A 22085-nucleotide genomic window follows, 5' to 3' on the forward strand; every position below is an offset into this window, starting at 1 on the left:
TTCCCCTATAGCTAACAGATAATGTGAGGAAAAAGTACTATTCCATAATGTCAGTCATCAGAAAGCATCCGTTGTCCCTCCGGGCCAGTAGGGGGCGGGATACCGTGTGTTGCCGTTGGAAACTACAAAATGACGACCGTCGCAAACGCTTAATGGCGGAAAACTCAAGTGAGTGGGAACACTGTGGTTTTTCCAATGTTATGTGGTGTTGTAGCTAAATGTACAGTGCCGTTCGTTAGCTAGCTTTTATCCATAATGTTTTCAACACGTTGAAATAATTACATTGTACTTACTCTTTGCACCAAGCTACTTGTAAGTGTGTGTTTTTCCATATGTGTAAATGATGCTATCCAGGATGAAATATTGTTAGCCAGCTAACTGTTAGCTTGCTACTGTAACCAACGTTAGTTAGTTAGCTAGCTGGTGCTACTTCCACTGAAACTAAGTTACACATTGTTGTTATTGATCTGTTTCCAGTTTAGAAGTTGCTCATCTCATATACAGAACACAAACAGCTTTCAACTGGCACTTTTATACTGTCTAACTAGCTAAATAATGTAGATACGTTTGAAAACCAAGTACTGGTAATGTTAGCTTAGATACATTTCACTAGCATATAGCGTTAGCTACCTTGTTCTGTGAAAGTAAATAACATCTTGATTTTACAAATTATTTGCAGAAATTTACTGAAGTTGAACGTGCCATTGCAATCATTTTGACAAAACACTCCTGCCAAAGTTGACTCTTCTCTGACCAGTGGAGATGGCAGAGGTTGATCAGGCTGTGGATCTGTCCAAGACAGAGACAGGAGAGGGTGGGAATGGGCATCTGTCTTCCAGTGCAGACCGAAACAGTGGGTCCAGTACAGGACAGAAGTCTACCACCAAGAGGAAGCATGAATATGAGGAAGAGGACGACAGCTCTCCAACTAAGAAACAGGTAAGAAATTGATGAATTATAAAGGATCTGAACTTGTTTAATTAGAGAACTATTGAATGATATATCAGTGAATCATCTCCCTCTCTCTCCCCCCGGGTTCCAGCATGGTCATGGAGAGAAGGTGGCGACTCACTACAACACTCTCCAGGAGACCGGCCTCGCTGCCAGGAGCCAGAGCAGAATATTCTACATGAGGAACTTCAACAACTGGCTTAAAAGTGTTCTAATTGGTGAGATTATAAAACTACTATTAAAAATGTTTTCACTGTTCATCTGCTAGCTGATTTAAATATTTTGCACTCAGTTAGTCTTTGTGGTCTTGATATCTTGTAAACTAGTGGTCCCTCCCAGGTGAGATCCTGGACACTGTGCGTCAGAGCCACAGAGAGCTGTCTGTTCTGGACCTGGGCTGTGGGAAAGGTGGAGACCTGCTCAAGTGGAGGAAAGGACACATTAGCCGGTTGGTCTGTGCAGGTATGTACATGACAATATTTAGCCATTTTTTTTTTCTGTCTGAGTAACAGTCAGCATGATTACAAAAAGCTTGTTCCCAACCACATCTAGGATCTTTCTCAGTCTTCCCTCGATTGCTTGTGTCCTCTCCTCGCTGGTGTCCTCTCCTCGCTGGTGTCCTCTCCTCGCTGGTGTCCTGAGCAGTAGGTAGAGAGGACATGAGAAATAGGGGAAGGCCTGTTGAAAAGAAACCTTGGGGTGAACTACTGTTTATTCTCCGTATGTTGTGTTGTCAGACATAGCAGCAGTGTCGGTGGAGCAGTGCCAGGTTCGTTATGAGTGTATGAGGAAGAGGGGGCATCCTAACGAACGCATCTTCTCTGCAGAGTTCATCACAGCCGACTGTACCAAGGTACAGACACCCCCTCTCTCTACACATACAACACATGTCACATTATCCTATTGTAGAGGCACCGTGTCACATTATCCTATTATAGAGGCACCGTGTCACATTATCCTGTTGTAGAGGCACCGAGTCACATTATCCTATTGTAGAGGCACCGAGTCACATTATCCTGTTGTAGAGGCACCGTGTTACATTATCCTATTGTAGAGGCACCGAGTCACATTATCCTGTTGTAGAGGCACCGAGTCACATTATCCTGTTGTAGAGGCACCGAGTCACATTATCCTATTGTAGAGGCACCGAGTCACATTATCCTATTGTAGATGCACCGAGTCACATTATCCTGTTGTAGATTCACCGAGTCACATTATCCTATTGTAGAGGCACCATTCATTCACAACATTCTTCCAACCTCTCAATACCACCAACATTGCATGGTGGTATTTAATCTGTTTCCCCTCTTTCTTCAGGAGCTGCTGACAGACAAGCTGAAGGATCCTAAGATGGAGTTTGATGTGACCAGCTGTCAGTTTGTGTACCACTACTCCTTCGAGACGCAGCAGCAGGCGGACCTGATGTTGAAGAACGCCTGTGAGAGGCTGAGACCAGGAGGGTACTTCATAGGCACCACACCAGATGCATATGAACTGGTGTAAGTAGATACTTCATAGGCACCACACCAGATGCATATGAACTGGTGTAAGTAGATACTTCATAGGCACCACACCAGATGCATATGAACTGGTGTTAGTGGACCTGCTGGTCTGATGGTTACTGTCAGTGGCCAGACGACATGATATCTACCTGCTGGTCTGATGGTTACTGTCAGTGGCCAGACGACATGATATCTACCTGCTGGTCTGATGGTTACTGTCAGTGGCCAGACGACATGATATCTACCTGCTGGTCTGATGGTTACTGTCAGTGGCCAGATGACATGATATCTACCTGCTGGTCTGATGGTTACTGTCAGTGGCCAGATGACATGATATCTACCTGCTGGTCTGATGGTTACTGTCAGTGGCCAGATGACATGATATCTACCTGCTGGTCTGATGGTTACTGTCAGTGGCCAGATGACATGATATCTACCTGCTGGTCTGATGGTTACTGTCGGTGGCCAGACGACATGATATCTACCTGCTGGTCTGATGGTTACTGTCAGTGGCCAGATGACATGATATCTACCTGCTGGTCTGATGGTTACTGTCAGTGGCCAGACGACATGATATCTACCTGCTGGTCTGATGGTTACTGTCAGTGGCCAGATGACATGATATCTACCTGCTGGTCTGATGGTTACTGTCAGTGGCCAGATGACATGATATCTACCTGCTGGTCTGATGGTTACTGTCAGTGGCCAGATGACATGATATCTACCTGCTGGTCTGATGGTTACTGTCGGTGGCCAGACGACATGATATCTACCTGCTGGTCTGATGGTTACTGTCGGTGGCCAGATGACATGATATCTACCTGCTGGTCTGATGGTTACTGTCAGTGGCCAGATGACATGATATCTACCTGCTGGTCTGATGGTTACTGTCAGTGGCCAGATGACATGATATCTACCTGCTGGTCTGATGGTTACTGTCAGTGGCCAGACGACATGATATCTACCTGCTGGTCTGATGGTTACTGTCAGTGGCCAGATGACATGATATCTACCTGCTGGTCTGACGGTTACTGTCAGTGGCCAGATGACATGATATCTACCTGCTGGTCTGATGGTTACTGTCAGTGGCCACATGACATGATATCTACCTGCTGGTCTGATGGTTACTGTCAGTGGCCACATGACATGATATCTGTCTGATGGTTACTGTCAGTGGCCAGACGACATGATATCTACCTGCTGGTCTGATGGTTACTGTCAGTGGCCAGATGACATGATATCTACCTGCTGGTCTGATGGTTACTGTCAGTGGCCAGACGACATGATATCTACCTGCTGGTCTGATGGTTACTGTCAGTGGCCACATGACATGATATCTACCTGCTGGTCTGATGGTTACTGTCAGTGGCCAGATGACATGATATCTACCTGCTGGTCTGATGGTTACTGTCGGTGGCCAGATGACATGATATCTACCTGCTGGTCTGATGGTTACTGTCAGTGGCCAGACGACATGATATCTACCTGCTGGTCTGATGGTTACTGTCAGTGGCCAGACGACATGATATCTACCTGCTGGTCTGATGGTTACTGTCAGTGGCCAGACGACATGATATCTACCTGCTGGTCTGATGGTTACTGTCAGTGGCCAGACGACATGATATCTGTCTGATGGTTACTGTCAGTGGCCAGACGACATGATATCTACCTGCTGGTCTGATGGTTACTGTCAGTGGCCAGACAACATGATATCTACCTGCTGGTCTGATGGTTACTGTCAGTGGCCAGATGACATGATATCTACCTGCTGGTCTGATGGTTACTGTCAGTGGCCAGATGACATGATATCTACCTGCTGGTCTGATGGTTACTGTCAGTGGCCAGATGACATGATATCTACCTGCTGGTCTGATGGTTACTGTCAGTGGCCAGATGACATGATATCTACCTGCTGGTCTGATGGTTACTGTCAGTGGCCAGACGACATGATATCTACCTGCTGGTCTGATGGTTACTGTCAGTGGCCAGACGACATGATATCTACCTGCTGGTCTGATGGTTACTGTCAGTGGCCAGACGACATGATATCTACCTGCTGGTCTGATGGTTACTGTCAGTGGCCAGATGACATGATATCTACCTGCTGGTCTGATGGTTACTGTCAGTGGCCAGATGACATGATATCTACCTGCTGGTCTGATGGTTACTGTCAGTGGCCACATGACATGATATCTACCTGCTGGTCTGATGGTTACTGTCAGTGGCCAGACGACATGATATCTACCTGCTGGTCTGATGGTTACTGTCAGTGGCCAGACGACATGATATCTACCTGATGGCTTGTGTTCTTTTCCTCCTCAGGAAGCGTGTGGAAACCTCAGACTCCAACTCGTTTGGTAACGAGGTGTTCAGCGTGACGTTTCAGAACAAGGGAGCCTACCCTCTGTTCGGTTGTCAGTATGACTTTAATCTGGAGGGGGTGGTCAATGTCCCAGAGTTCCTGGTTTATTTCCCTCTGTTTGAAGAGTAAGTGTTGTGACGTTTTGGTGAAGTGAATCCCCCTGCTTGTGAAAATAGAAGTAGATGTCATTACCAGGGGTTGGAACTGAAATTCATTTCCAATCGTTTCGTTCTGAACAGAACCACTTTTTTTCGGTACCATTACACTGTTCTGACAGGTTCCCAGGCTTTTAAAATATCGGTATTAACAGGTTCCCAGGCTTTTAAAATATCGGTATTAACAGGTTCCCAGGCTTTTAAAATATCGGTATTAACAGGTTCCCAGGCTTTTAAAATATCGGTATTAACAGGTTCCCATGCTTTTAAAATATCGGTATTAACAGGTTCCCAGGCTTTTAAAATATCGGTATTAACAGGTTCCCAGGCTTTTAAAATATCGGTATTAACAGGTTCCCAGGCTTTTAAAATATCGGTATTAACAGGTTCCCAGGCTTTTAAAATATCGGTATTAACAGGTTCCCAGGCTTTTAAAATATCGGTATTAACAGGTTCCCAGGCTTTTAAAATATCGGTATTAACAGGTTCCCAGGCTTTTAAAATATCGGTATTAACAGGTTCCCAGGCTTTTAAAATATCGGTATTAACAGGTTCCCAGGCTTATAAGATATCGGTATTAACAGGTTCCCAGGCTTTTAAAATATCGGTATTAACAGGTTCCCATGCTTTTAAGATATCGGTATTAACAGGTTCCCAGGCTTTTAAAATATCGGTATTACCAGGTTCCCAGGCTTTTAAAATATCGGTATTACCAGGTTCCCAGGCTTATAAAATATCGGTATGGATGACTTTCATTCCAGGTTCTGTTTCACTTCATTAAACATTTTATTTTCCGGTTTTCTGTTCTGTTGCCTGAGCTGGTAACCATTTCCAGCCCCTGGGCATAACGATTGTTTTTAACATTTTGTAGGAAGGCAGGGAACTGTCTTGACTTGGTATTTTAGTCATATTGTAATGTTAGAAGATACCAGAAGATGGTGGACAAAGCATGACATGGAATCAGTCATGCATCTGGCAAAACTTTACCTCACAAACAGAAAGGTTTCATTGATAACGTCTTTGTATTCAAAGGTAAATACATTTTATAGTTGCTCTATGTTATGATCCCAAGGTAAAGTGTCACAATGTCTGATTCTTGTAAATATACTTTAGATTATATTACCAGAGAGCTAAACTAGTGTTTTCTATTGACAGGATGGCCAAGAAGTACAACATGCGTCTGGTGTTTAAGAAGACGTTCTCCCAGTTCTTTGAGGAGCACATAAAGAACGACCAGCACAAGATGTTGATGCAGAGGATGCAAGCGCTGGAGGTGAGGATCAATATATAGTACCAGTCTAAAGTAGACACACCTACTCATTCAAGGGTTTTTCTTTACTTTGACTATTTTCTACATTGTAAAATAATAGTGAAGACATCCAAACTATGAAATAACACTCATGGAATCATGTAGTAACCAAGAAACTGTTAAACAAATTAAAATATATTTGAGATTCTTCAAAGTAGCCACCTTTTTGCCTTGACACATTTGCAAACTCTTGGCATTCTCTCAACCAGCTTCACCTGGAATGCTTTTCTAATAGTCTTGAAGGAGTTCCCACATATGCTGAGCACTTGTTGGCTGCATTTCCTTCACTCTGCGGTCCAACTCATCCCAAACCATCTCAATTGGGTTGAGGCCAGGTCATCTGATGCAGCACTCCATCACTCTCCTTCTTGGTCAAATAGCCCTTACACAGCCTGGAGGTGTGTTGGGTCATTGTCCTGTTGAATAACAAATGATAGTCCCACTAAGTGCAAACCAGATGAGATGGCGTATCGCTGCAGAATGCTGTGGTAGCCATGCTGGTTAAGTGTGCCTTGAATTCTAAATTAATCACTGACAGTGTCACCAGCAAAGCACCATCATACCTCCTCCTCCATGCTTCGCGGTTGGAACCACACATGTGGAGATCATCAGTTCAACTTCTCTGCTTCGCACAAAGACACGGTGGTTGGAATCAAATCCAAAATTTGGGCTCATCAGACCAATGGACAGATTTCCGCCGGTCTAATGTCCATTGCTTGTGTTTTCTGGCCAAAGCAAGTCTCTTCTTCTTTCTTTAGTAGTGGTTTCTTTGCAGCAATTTGACCATGAAGGCCTGATTCACGCAGTCTCTTCTGAACAGTTGATGTTGATGTGTCTGTTACTTGAACTCTGTGAAGCATTTATTTGGGATGCAATCTGAGGCTGGTAACTCTAATGAACTTATCCTCTGCAGCAGAGGTAACTCTGGGTCTTCCTTTCCTGTGACGGTCCTCATGAGAGCCAGGTTCATCATAGCACTTGATGGTTTTTGTGACTGCACTTGAAGAAACTTTGAAAGGTCTTGACATTTTCCAGATTCACTGACCTTCATGTCCTAAAGTAATGATGGACTGTCGTTTCTCTTTGCTTATTTGAGCTGTTCTTTTCATAATATTTGACCAAATAGACCTATCTTCTGTATACCACCCCTACCTTGTCACAACACAACTGATTGGCTCAAACGCATTAAGAAGGAAAGAAATTCCACAAATGTACTTTTAACAAGGCACACCTGTTAATTGAAATGCATTCCAGGTGACTACCTCATGAAGCTGGTTGAGAGAATGCCAAGAGTGTGCAAAGCTGTCATCAAGGCAAAGGGTGGCAACTTTGAAGAATCTCAAATATAAAATGTATTTTGTTGTTTAACACTTTTTTGGTTACTACATGATTCCATGAGTGTTATTTCATAGTTTGGATGTCTTCACTATTATTCTACAATGTAGAAAATAGTCAAAATAAAGAAAACCCTGGAATGAGTAGGTGTTCTAAAACTTTTGACCGGTAGTGTACATCAATAGATGAATCAGTTATCTGGACTGATCAATGAAACAGAAATCAAGAACCATGAGGAACCAGGATCTTTGCAAGAAGGTTATTGTATTCAAGACAACATATTAAATGTCTGCAGGTGGGGAATTCAAATTGCTGAGACGGTTCCTCAAGTGCTGTTCACTTTCTGCTTAGTATCCCTTCTTTACATTCCCTGTGGTGTCCAAGTGTATTTGCATCAAGTCCACACTGCTTTACCCAATTAGCACTAGCAATAGTCTGCTAAATGTAGCCTTTGCCCACAGTGGCGTCTCATGTTCATTCATGCAGAATAATTAGTGTAATGCTTGTTAGGTAATGATATGACTCTCTGGTACAGACACACCAGTACCTCTGGTAATGATATGACTCTCTGGTACAGACACACCAGTACCTCTGGTAATGATATGACTCTGGTACAGACACACCAGTACCTCTGGTAATGATATGACTCTCTGGTACAGACACACCAGTACCTCTGGTAATGATATGACTCTCTCTGGTACAGACACACCAGTACCTCTGGTAATGATATGACTCTCTCTGGTACAGACACACCAGTACCTCTGGTAATGATATGACTCTCTGGTACAGACACACCAGTACCTCTGGTAATGATATGACTCTCTCTGGTACAGACACACCAGTACCTCTGGTAATGATATGACTCTCTCTGGTACAGACACACCAGTACCTCTGGTAATGATATGACTCTCTCTGGTACAGACACACCAGTACCTCTGGTAATGATATGACTCTCTGGTACAGACACACCAGTACCTCTGGTAATGATATGACTCTCTGGTACAGACACACCAGTACCTCTGGTAATGATATGACTCTCTGGTACAGACACACCAGTACCTCTGGTAATGATATGACTCTCTGGTACAGACACACCAGTACCTCTGCTAATGATATGACTCTCTGGTACAGACACACCAGTACCTCTGCTAATGATATGACTCTCTAGTACAGACACACCAGTACCTCTGGTAATGATATGACTCTCTAGTACAGACACACCACTACCTCTGCTAATGATATGACTCTCTGGTACAGACACACCAGTACCTCTGGTAATGATATGACTCTCTGGTACAGACACACCAGTACCTCTGGTAATGATATGACTCTCTCTGGTACAGACACACCAGTACCTCTGGTAATGATATGACTCTCTCTGGTACAGACACACCAGTACCTCTGGTAATGATATGACTCTCTCTGGTACAGACACACCAGTACCTCTGGTAATGATATGACTCTCTCTGGTACAGACACACCAGTACCTCTGGTAATGATATGACTCTCTGGTACAGACACACCAGTACCTCTGGTAATGATATGACTCTCTCTGGTACAGACACACCAGTACCTCTGGTAATGATATGACTCTCTCTGGTACAGACACACCAGTACCTCTGGTAATGATATGACTCTCTCTGGTACAGACACACCAGTACCTCTGGTAATGATATGACTCTCTGGTACAGACACACCAGTACCTCTGGTAATGATATGACTCTCTGGTACAGACACACCAGTACCTCTGGTAATGATATGACACTCTCTGGTACAGACACACCAGTACCTCTGGTAATGATATGACTCTCTCTGGTACAGACACACCAGTACCTCTGGTAATGATATGACTCTCTCTGGTACAGACACACCAGTACCTCTGGTAATGATATGACTCTCTCTGGTACAGACACACCAGTACCTCTGGTAATGATATGACTCTCTCTGGTACAGACACACCAGTACCTCTGGTAATGATATGACTCTCTCTGGTACAGACACACCAGTACCTCTGGTAATGATATGACTCTCTCTGGTACAGACACACCAGTACCTCTGGTAATGATATGACTCTCTCTGGTACAGACACACCAGTACCTCTGGTAATGATATGACTCTCTCTGGTACAGACACACCAGTACCTCTGGTAATGATATGACTCTCTCTGGTACAGACACACCAGTACCTCTGGTAATGATATGACTCTCTCTGGTACAGACACACCAGTACCTCTGGTAATGATATGACTCTCTGGTACAGACACACCAGTACCTCTGCTAATGATATGACTCTCTAGTACAGACACACCAGTACCTCTGGTAATGATATGACTCTCTAGTACAGACACACCAGTACCTCTGCTAATGATATGACTCTCTGGTACAGACACACCAGTACCTCTGGTAATGATATGACTCTCTGGTACAGACACACCAGTACCTCTGGTAATGATATGACTCTCTCTGGTACAGACACACCAGTACCTCTGGAAATGATATGACTCTCTCTGGTACAGACACACCAGTACCTCTGGTAATGATATGACTCTCTCTGGTACAGACACACCAGTACCTCTGGTAATGATATGACTCTCTGGTACAGACACACCAGTACCTCTGGTAATGATATGACTCTCTGGTACAGACACACCAGTACCTCTGGTAATGATATGACTCTCTGGTACAGACACACCAGTACCTCTGGTAATGATATGACTCTCTGGTACAGACACACCAGTACCTCTGGTAATGATATGACTCTCTCTGGTACAGACACACCAGTACCTCTGGTAATGATATGACTCTCTCTGGTACAGACACACCAGTACCTCTGGTAATGATATGACTCTCTCTGGTACAGACACACCAGTACCTCTGGTAATGATATGACTCTCTCTGGTACAGACACACCAGTACCTCTGGTAATGATATGACTCTCTCTGGTACAGACACACCAGTACCTCTGGTAATGATATGACTCTCTCTGGTACAGACACACCAGTACCTCTGGTAATGATATGACTCTCTCTGGTACAGACACACCAGTACCTCTGGTAATGATATGACTCTCTCTGGTACAGACACACCAGTACCTCTGGTAATGATATGACTCTCTAGTACAGACACACCAGTACCTCTGGTAATGATATGACTCTCTAGTACAGACACACCAGTACCTCTGGTAATGATATGACTCTCTCTGGTACAGACACACCAGTACCTCTGGTAATGATATGACTCTCTCTGGTACAGACACACCAGTACCTCTGGTAATGATATGACTCTCTCTGGTACAGACACACCAGTACCTCTGGTAATGATATGACTCTCTCTGGTACAGACACACCAGTACCTCTGGTAATGATATGACTCTCTCTGGTACAGACACACCAGTACCTCTGGTAATGATATGACTCTCTGGTACAGACACACCAGTACCTCTGGAAATGATATGACTCTCTCTGGTACAGACACACCAGTACCTCTGGTAATGATATGACTCTCTGGTACAGACACACCAGTACCTCTGGTAATGATATGACTCTCTGGTACAGACACACCAGTACCTCTGGAAATGATATGACTCTCTCTGGTACAGACACACCAGTACCTCTGGTAATGATATGACTCTCTGGTACAGACACACCAGTACCTCTGGTAATGATATGACTCTCTGGTACAGACACACCAGTACCTCTGGTAATGATATGACTCTCTGGTACAGACACACCAGTACCTCTGGAAATGATATGACTCTCTCTGGTACAGACACACCAGTACCTCTGGTAATGATATGACTCTCTGGTACAGACACACCAGTACCTCTGGTAATGATATGAAGTGAAGGTAACACAGTTCCAATGCAAACTGGACAGAAAAGCTGTACTTTAGATGAATGCAATGCAAAGGTCACACTAATTTATTAAAGCAAACTTTATGATTTGATGAATCAGGAATTGTTTCAATGATGTCCCATAGCTTTTGACACGAGGATTAGACCATTCTTCACATAGCATGTGTCTGTAGCATCTGAAAACAAGATCTTCACTAGCCCGGAGCGACAGCCTTCAAATTGATAATGTCCACATTAATGCTGTCCTGTTTAGGGCTTCCGCAGAGAAAGAGGAGTTCTTAACATCAGTAACCAAGGACAAGTCTCTGTGTATGACTGTATTCTAGACGCACTGAGTCTGCGGCCACATGTTGTGACTCAATAGAACTTGGAAGTCGCTGTAATTTTGTTGTTGTGTCAGTCTTTCCCGACAGACAACAAGAACAAGTCATCCTCAGACAACCTGGATGATTATGGTCACGCCAAGGAGAAGGCTGACAGCCCCAATGTCAAGCTGCCGCTGGTAAGAGAATGAATGTCTGGGGACCTGTTTTCATATTGACAAGCACAGCTCCATGACTAAAACAGATATTTAGATGCAGTGTTTTCAGTGTAAACTTAAACCACAAAGTATGTAGAAAAGATAACGGAACAATATATTTTTCAGTATAAGATCATCTTCAAGAACTAACAATCACCAAAATAAAAAACTGTCAGTCAGGGAGAGTCTGAAACACATTTCATGGCATCCATTGATTTAGTGATTAATGTTTGAGTCACTCAGACAGCATAAGAACACTGCAAAATGTGTACAATTGCAGGAAATTGCTATTGCAATCTGCTATTTAAATACCTATTTGGGCTGTTAAATTAATGATATATTCTTCAAGAATCAATGGTTATAACTTATAAATTCCTCATGAGATTAGTTCAACTGTCGTACCCCATCAGAACCCAAAATATAACCTTGTTTTCTCTAAAGTAAATAATACAATTGTAAACAAACACTCTATAGCCCCAAAACATGGTTAAAACTATACTTTTGATCTCATGGTTGATCAGCCCTTGGATCCATCGATCTGTCTATTCATTTTTGTGGTTACTATTCTCCAGCTCCATCCCTCAGCTTTTTACCAAAACAAGTGGAGGGATGTACAGAAACATTAGACTATTCAATGCTTGACCATCTACAGAAACATTAGAATATTCAATGCTTGACCATGTACAGAAACATTAGACTATTCAATGCTTGACCATGTACAGAAACATTAGACTATTCAATGCTTGACCATGTACAGAAACATTAGAATATTCAATGCTTGACCATATACAGAAACAGCATTGTGACCATTATGCATTGCCTCTTGTCTGTTCTGTACAGGGAACATTGAGCAAGTCTGAGTGGGAGGCAACAAGTATGTACCATGGGTTTTGTTTCTAACCTTTTTGTGTGTTATTTCTAACCAGTCATGTTAATTGCTTCTGCTAACAGTTAGTCATTAGTTCACGATTGACTCTTCAGGTAACAATTCTAAGTATTAATCTACTGTTTCTAATCTAACTTTACAGTGTAGTAAACTTCAGTAAAGGCTGAAATGTATTGTTTCACAGATAAAGATCTATAGATGAATGTATGTTACATAATGTTTACTTCATAAGTCTGTCTGTTGTAGAGACTTAACGAAGTAGTGTTATAAATTGTTACATGGCTTGGTCCTGGATATTAGGCATAGTACTGTCATAATGATATCTCTACAGAATCTCCTATAGGACAATATTCAACTTTTAAAGGCCCAGTGCACTCAAAAATGTGACTTTCATATATATGTCCACACTATGAGGTTGGAATAATACTGTGACATTGTGAAAATGGTATGGTATAAGAGCTGTTTGAAAAGACTGTTTGAAATTTCAGCGTGTTTTGGCGGGATGTAGTTTTGGCTTGCCTGGTGACGTAGTGGGGTCATCCATGTGTATATTATATATAACTCGCATGCGACCAATGAATCGACTATCTAATTAATATAATTAAAGTCTAATATCTGATTCCATTTAACATTATAGTAAAACCATGCGCAATCAAGTATTATGCATTTGCCGACTAAGATCAAGAAATGGTCATGAGAAGCAAATATCAAAGCTTTGTATTATTTAATAACTTAATCAAATGAATGGACACATACAAAGCAATACTGACATTAACAAAGCATAATTATAGGCATATACACTGAACAAAAATATAAACGCAACATGTAAAGTGGTGGTCCCATGTTTCATCAGCTGAAATAAAAGATCCCAGAAATGTTCCATATCCACAAAAAGCTCATTAATCTCTAATTTTGTGCAGAATTCTGTTCACATCCCTGTTAGTGAGCATTTCTCCTTTGCCAACATATGACACACCTGTCAGCTTCTTGATAATCCATCCACCTAATTAAACAGAATGATTATTACACAGGTGCACCTTGTGCTGGGGACAAAAGGCCACTCGAAAATATGCAGTTTTGTCACAACACGATTCCACAGATGCCTCAAGTTTTGAGGGAGCGTGCAATTGGCATGCTGATTGCAGGAACATCCACCAGAGCTGTTGCCAGAGAATTAAATGTTAATATCTCTACCATAAGCCACCTCCAATGTCGTTTTAGAGAACTTGGCAGTACGTCCAACCGGCCTCACAACCGCAGACCACGTGTATGGCGTCGTGTGGGTGAGCGGTTTGCTGATGTCAATGTTGTGAACAGAGTGTCCCGTGGGGTTGTGGTATGGGCAGACATGAGCTACGGACAACCAACATCTTTGCATTTTATCGATGGAAATGTGAATGCACAGAGATACCGTGACGAGATCCGGCCATTCATCCGCCGCCATCACCTCATGTTTCAGCATGATAATGCACAGTCCCATGTTGCAAGGATCTGTACACAATTCCTGGAAGCTGAAAATGTCCCAGTTCTTCCATTGGCCTGCATTCTCACCAGACATGTCACCCATGTTTGGGATGCTCTGGATTGACGTGTAAGACAGTGTTCCAGTTCCCGCCAATATCCAGAAATTTCGCACATTGAAGAGGAGGTGGGACAACATTCCACAGGCCACAATCAACAGCCTGATCAACTCTATGTGAAGGAGACGTGTCGCGCTGCATGAGGCAAACGATGGTCACACCAGATACTGACTGGTTTTCTGATCCACGCCCCTACCTTTTTTTAAGGTATCTGTGACCAACAGATTCATATCTGTATTCCCCAGTCATGTGAAATCTATAGATTAGGGCCTAATGAATTTATTTCAATTGACAGTTTTTTTTGCTTATGAAGTGTAACTCAGTAAAAAAAAAATAATTGTTGCATGTTGTGTTTATATGTTCAGTATAGGTCCTAGGTTAGGTCCTAGGTTAACTTACAAGACCAAGCATGAAAAAAGAGACCTAGGAAATGAGAATTCCTGGATGGACTCGATACAGGAGAAGAGACAGAACAATGGGGTTTCATTCCATTTAGAACATTTGAAGGTGTAACTTTTCAACCCAAATAGAAGTGTATGAAACAAACCAAGGCTACTGTATATAAATAGCTATATGGTGGTAGTCAAGCTGAGGTGAATCAATTAACATTGTGATTAGCTCGGGAGCTAACGTCAGAGGGTGGGATGGCTGACTGGTCCTTGGGCATTGTCTTTGGCCATGCGGCTAGAGGTGACCGAGAGCTGTTAAATTAGGGCCGAGCCTACAGTAACATCACCAGCCGGTAAATTAGTTTATAGACCAATAAGAGGGTTCCAAACCTCTCTGCCAATGACAGCTAGTTTTCGGGTTTTCCCCTCCCCACTCAGATCACTAACAGACAGTCATAGCAAAATTCTTGCTTGAGAAATTGCTCTTGCTAAGAAGCTATTTTTGTTTCAAAATCACAGTAAAGTACACTATATATACAAGTATGTGGACACCCCTTCACATTAGGGGATTCTGCTATTTCAGCCACACCAGCCACACACACAGCCATGCAATCTCCATAGACAAACATTGACAGTAGAATGGCCAACTGTAAGTGCTGTTATTGTGAAGTTGAAACGTAAAAATTGTCTGTCGTCGGTTGCGACACTCACTACCGAGTTCCAAACTACCTCTGGAAGCAGCGTCAGCACAGGAACTGACGTCGCCGCCATTGTACTCTGGAGCAGTGGAAGCGCGTTCTCTGGAGCTTCACCATCTGGCAGTCCAATGGATGAAGCTGTGTTTGGCGGATGCCAGGAAAACGCTACCTGACCCAATGCATAGTGCCAACTGTAAAGTTTGGTGGAAGAGGAATAATGGTCTAGGGCTGTTTTTCATGGTTTGGACCCATTAGTTCCAGTGAAGGGAAATCTTAACGCTGCAGCATACAATGACATAGACGATTCTGTGCTTCCAGCTTTGTGGCAACAGTTTGGAGAAGGCCCTTTCCTGTTTCAGCATGACAATACCCCCGTGCACAAAGCTTTTTAGTTTTAAAATAACAAAGCGACCTTTGAATAATTAGTGTAAACAATAAAATAATCTGTTCTATTTCGGAAATTAGATTCACAAATGAATGCGACTGTTTTTAGTCTTTGCTGTAATGAAGGCTTTACAAAAATACGAACACTCTGGTACACATCATTTATTTTGTGTTTGTTCCAAACTGTTCCAGCACCTGTTTGGCGCACCATAATATGTGCTTGCTCCTTCTTTTTCTTGATGTGATTATGATACGCTATAGGTCAGGTCCGATTGGTCCATGTGATGCATACATGTGTCACATAAAGAGAGCAAGGGTTGAGGGAATAGGGAATGTTTTTCCTAAACAAATGAGGAATTTCGGCAACACAACTTTTCAGTCAGAAATGGCTGTAATTATATTGCAGCTTCAGCAACACGGACAGCACTTTAAACACTGTTGGAGTTCTGTGGTGGTTGCTGCAGCAGGGAGGAGAGACAATGGGTGCTAGTCACACAGTCACTTCCTGTCATTTCTTTTTTTACACAGCGCAGCAAGTCTGAGCGTCGGACTCCCTCTAGTAATTTCTGTCTTTAATTATTTCATCAAACCGTGCTCTTAATGCATCAGACAAGCTCAGGGCATATAGTTGATTTGGTTAACCCAGGATGTCTATATAGAAAAATAGACGTTTTAAAAATGTTGACCAATCGATTGGTTGAAAGAACAGACGAGACTCGGTCAACCAAGATTTTTTTGTCTGGGACAGCTTTGATTTATTTGATGTTATATGATGTACTGTACAAACATCAATGTTCCATGTCCCCTAAATTAATGGGATTTTAGTTGTTGATATTCATATCAATGGTCCATACAGGAGATACAGCCCAAATTCTCTAAATGTGGGCATATCAGAACCATTAAGCATTGTTCACACTGACAGTTTGAAGTGACTTAAATCTCATTTTGTTGAATACCTGATTTAAAATCTGATATTTTTCCTACAGTCTGAACAGCCAAAAAGCACATGGAATCGGATATTTTCATACGTGGTTTGAAATCAGATACAAATCTGATTCATGGCCATGGGACTTGTCTGAACGGTTAAATCAGATTTATCTGTCGCGTTTTTTAGACTGTTTATCATATCGTAGCTTGCTAGCTACTCTGTTTACAGTTTTGACAATACATGTATGTGGTAGCTAACTGGCTTGTTAATTGTTAACAAAAACTAATTAATAAATGTGTTAGCAAGCTAAACGGCTAGCTAGCTTGTTGACTGTTGTGGCTAGCCCCCCAAAAAGTTGAAAGTTTGATCATCTTTGAGGCTTTGAGTGTTCTTCCACTATGATCTCGAACAAAGAAAGAAAGAACAGGAGATAAATGCTGGGAATGTCTTTATAAATGAATCGCTTTAATTATGAGTTGAGCTTGAGAAATAAAAATAGTAGCTCTTTTAAATCGTGACCATCAAAACTGTTTTTAACATACATTTAGAATGATTTGTTGTGCAATGACTGCTTAAAAGCACGTTTATTTTTATTTTATTTCACCTTTATTTAACCAGGTCGGCAAGTTGAGAACAAGTTCTCATTTACAATTGCGACCTGGCCAAGATAAAGCAAAGCAGTTTGACACATACAACAACACAGAGTTACACATGGAGTAAAACAACATACAATCAATGGTATAGTAGAAAAATAAGTCTATATACAAAGTGAGCAAATGAGGTGAGATAAGGGAGGTAAAGGCAATAAATAGGCCATGGTGGCGAAGTAAATTTAAAGTTTACACCAGTACCAGCATTTTGAGGAGTTGCTTTCACGCTGTCTGACAGGTGCTCCTCCAACTAGGCTGTGTGATAAACAAGAATCATGAAAACTAATGAAAATACACACGCGCCAATTTAATTCCACTAAATTATGCAAATGAACCCTATAGACTGAACGGTGTAATGTATTTTCAGCAGCTAACCAATTAACGGTTAAACGTTAACATCCCATAACCTTAGTGTGATTGTTTCTTTTTGACCATTTGAATAAAAACACAAATAGTTTCTTAGCAAAGAGCAATTTCTCATGCAAGAATTTTGCTATGATTATTTGGGAGTGGTCTGACTGGGGAGGAGAACTGAAAACTAGCTGTTATTGGCAGAGAGCTTTGGAACTCTCTTTCTTATTGGTCTATTAACTAATTTACTGCCAGGTGATGGAACCAGGCAGGTCAAAACTCCATCCCACCTAAACAGGCTGAAATTATAGGCAGTCTTTTCAAACAGCTCCTAAACTAAAAGGGCATTATCATTTTCACAATTTCACAGTATTATTCCATCCTCGGTGTGGAATAGGAATATCAGGTTTTTGATCTATTAACGTCTCACGTGTATCAACCTGTATACAGGGCATTCGGAAAGTATTCAGACCCCTTCACTTTTTTCACATTTTCTTACATTGCAGCCTTGTTTTAAAATGGATTAAATTCATGTTTTTCCCTCATCAATCTACACACAATACCCCATAATTACAAAGCGAGAACAGATTTTTGGACATTTTTGCAAATGTATTACAAATAAAAAACAGACCGTATTTAAGTATTCAGCCCCGTTGCTATGAGGCTCCAAATTGAGCTCAGGTGCATCCTCTTTCCATTGTTCATTCATGAGATGTTTCTACAACTTGATTGGAGTTCACCTTTGGTAAATTAAATTGATTGCACCTGATTTGGAAAGGCACACCTGTCTACATGTCAGAGAAAAAACCAAGCCACGAGGTTGAAGGAATTGTCCGTAAAGTTCAGAGACATGATTGTGTCGAGGCACAGATCTGAGGAAAGGTACCAAAAAAATGTCTGCCGCATTGGTCAAGGTGTCTTGGAACCCGATGGTCACTCTGACAGAGCTCCAGAGTTCCTCTGTGGAGAACCTTCCAGAAGGACAACAATCTCTGCAGCACTCCACCAGTCAGGCCTTCATGGTAGAGTGGCCAGACTGAAGCCACGCCTCAGTAAAAGGCACATGACCGCACGCTTGGAGTTTGCCAAATGGCACATAAAGGACTCTGACCATGAGAAACAAGATTCTCTGAACTGATGAAACCAAGTTAACTCTTTGGCCTGAATACAAAGAGTCACGTCTGTAGGAAACCAGGCACCGCTCATCACCTGACCAATACCATCCCTACAGTGACGCATGATGGTTGCAGCATTATGCAGTGGGGATGTTTTTCAGCGGCACGGACTGGGAGACTAGTCAGGATTGAGGGAAAGAGGGAAAGATGAACGGAGCAAAGTACAGAGATCCTTGATAAACCTGCTCCAGAGCGCTCAGGTCCTCAGACTGGGGTGAAGATTCACTTTCCAACAGGACAACGACATTAAGCACACAACCAAGACAATGCAGAATTGCTTCGAGACAAGACTCTGAATGTCCTTGAGTGACCCAGCCAGAAACCGGACTTGAACCCGATCGAACATCTCTGAAGAGACCTGTTAAAAGCTGTGTCCAACCTGACAGAGCTTGAGAGGACTTCAGAGAAGAATAGGATAAACTCCCCAAATACAGGTGTGCCAAGCTTGTAGCGTCATACCCAAGAAGACTTCAACAAAGTACTGAATACTTATGTAAATGTAATACTTACGTAAAAAAAAATTTAAATACAAAATTTAAATTAATTTGCAAAAATTTCTACAAACCTGTTTTTGCGTTGTCATTATGGGGTATTGTGATGTCATTATGGGGTATTGTGTGTAGATTGAGGGGGGAAAAAACTATTTAATCAATTTTAGAATAAAGCTGTAGCGTAACAATGTAGGAAAAGTGAAGCAGTCGGAATACTTTCCGAATGCACTGTATAAATTATAACACAAGTAAATCACGTTTTTGACTGCACTAGGCCTTTAAGCAAGAACATGTAAGTCAATATTATTGGTTGGACCAAATTCTTCTGCTCTGACTTGTGACACTGCAGTGGCTTGTCTGCTAATGAGTTGTTTTAATTCAATTATGTTTGATTAATATCTCTTTTAAATGCACTAGCTAATGAGGACCCTGTTAAATTTAACTCTTTCTTCCATCTCTCTCTCCATCACTCTCTCTCTCAGGCATATACCTGGTGTTTGCATTTGAGAAAATGTCCTGAATGCCAGAGAAGAGAACCCCAGTTTGACAGGTCGACTCGTCAATATTACACTGTTTTTTTGTTTGGTGTGTTTGGGGGGGGGAGATTTTTTTTTTTAAGAACTGACTTGCAGCCCACTCTGAGGTGCTTTGGGCAGAGCATGGTAAAAAAAAAATGTAGTTTTTAATGTTTTCTTGTTGTGAAATCTTATTGGTTTGAGTAAGCTTGTGTTGGCCTATCTATCCATCCATCAATCTATCCTCTGGTTCTTATTATATCAGCTACAGCCAGACTGTTATCATCTGTAGCTCATATCTGTCCAGTTTTTACTTCACCTTTCTCCTGGTCATTTAACCTAGTGATGTGCCTTCTCCTGGTCATTTAACTGGAGTGATGTGTATTATACAACGGGTGGGTCTAATCCTAAATGCTGATTGGTTAAAAGCGCATTCCAGCCGGTGTCTATTCCACAAGTTACCACCGGCTAAATCTATGACGTTAAAATGCCTATTTACTCTGTTCCATCTGACTGCGCAATCCACTGTCTCATCAGCCCAGCCAGGCAATTTATAAACTTGATCTCCACTATAAAAAGCATCTAGACATTATCTCACATTTCTTTTAGACTAACATTTCGTTTTCAACGGTCCTTTAAGAGTTTCAGTAACATGCTATTTATTATTTAAGTGATAATGACCTCAAAGCCGGTGTTTTGAAGGTATATTGGCATGGTTTGCTGGCCCGAGACAACACACCCGTGCCAATATGTCCTCCAAACACCGCCTTTGAGGGTATTATCACTTCAATAATAAATAGGATGTTAACTGAAACTTAAATGACATTTGAGGATGCATAGCACAGGCATCAAAGTAGTCGTATACATTTTCACATTTCAGAATTGCAAATGATGGGCAGCTTTGGGTACTGGCTCCAACACAAATTTCTACCAGATTTTGACAATTTCCAGGTAGAAGCCTATTTCTCGGGCCCATAACATGCAAGTCTGTTACAACAGGATGTTATATCAGTGGTACTCTGTCCTATAAAGGTGTCTGCAGTCCAGTCTCACTGCTGAATTGATTCTTCAAGAGGATTAGATCAGTGGATCGATGCTGGTTCGAAGTAGGAAGACCTTCTAGAGGTATTTTAAGGCTCAACTATGATTCAGGTAATCATCCTGAAGACCTAATCAACACATCAAACCTTTATGTAACCCTATGTTGATTACCTGGTGTATGTATACCTTCTGTCTATTCTCTATCTAGTGCACTACTATTGACCAGGGCCCATTGGCCCCCCCAAGGAATTTAGCTAAAATGAGTTGAATTGAGGAAACCTGTTCCAAAGTATTCCCACAAATAAAAAATAAAAAGAACATGTGATCGTCTCTCAATGTAATCAAGGTATGAAATGATTGTCATGTTCAATTACAATGTATTTTTGGGCCTGTGGCTAAATCTAGTTGCCTACCCCTGATACAGTATATTGCGACATCAGAATTTGACATTGTGAAAGCAGTTAGCTATTCATGTTTTCATATTTAATGGTCTATTTGTTTGAAAAGGGTAATCTGACAAAAGCACTGGTTCCATTTTGTTTCCGCTGGTCCTGGGGCCCTTGTTAAGGTCAACAGCATCATGAACTTTACCCAGTACAAGGACATTTTAGCCAAAAACCTGGTTGCCTCTGTCAGGAGGCTGAAACGTGGCCGCAGAGTGGATCTTCCAGCAAGACAATAACCTCAAGCTCACATTAAAATACACAAAGAAATTGTTAATTGGCCACAAAATCAACAGCAATGGCCATCTTAGTCTCCAGACTTGAAACCCACTGAAAACCTGTGGTTTGATGTGAAGGGGGCAGTCCATAAGACCAGACAAAGGATATCAAGGATCTGGAAGGATTCTGTAAAGAGGAATGGTCTAAGATCCATCCCAATGTGTTCTCCAACATAAAACATTTAAAAAAGGCTCAGGGCCGTTATCCTCGCAAGGTGAGGTATTGAAAATGGGTGTCGGTAATTTTGGCACTATCATTTCTGAGCATTTGTATTAGTATAAAATATCAT

At 41.9% G+C, this 22085-nt stretch overlaps 1 protein-coding gene across 2 annotated transcripts; it reads left to right on the forward strand.

Moving 5' to 3' along the window:
• The first annotated feature begins 50 nt into the window (after positions 1 to 50).
• rnmt (RNA (guanine-7-) methyltransferase) lies at positions 51 to 21392 on the forward strand. Of its 2 annotated transcripts, none has more exons than XM_014143265.2 (11): positions 51 to 168; positions 680 to 939; positions 1043 to 1169; positions 1291 to 1413; positions 1689 to 1804; positions 2269 to 2450; positions 4776 to 4940; positions 6126 to 6243; positions 11867 to 11968; positions 12827 to 12860; positions 20001 to 21392. In XM_014143265.2, the coding sequence occupies exons 2-11, from the start codon at positions 763 to 765 to the stop codon at positions 20036 to 20038; spliced, it is 1182 nt and encodes a 393-aa protein (XP_013998740.2). In that variant the 5' UTR covers positions 51 to 168; positions 680 to 762; the 3' UTR covers positions 20039 to 21392. The 2 variants fall into 2 exon arrangements, with proteins under 2 accessions (XP_013998740.2, XP_013998741.2); XM_014143266.2 differs by having other exon boundaries at positions 160 to 312.
• Positions 21393 to 22085: the final 693 nt, after the last annotated feature.

The sequence above is a fragment of the Salmo salar genome, chromosome ssa14 (genome assembly GCF_905237065.1).
Source record: "Salmo salar chromosome ssa14, Ssal_v3.1, whole genome shotgun sequence".
Taxonomy (NCBI): Eukaryota; Metazoa; Chordata; class Actinopteri; order Salmoniformes; family Salmonidae; genus Salmo; species Salmo salar.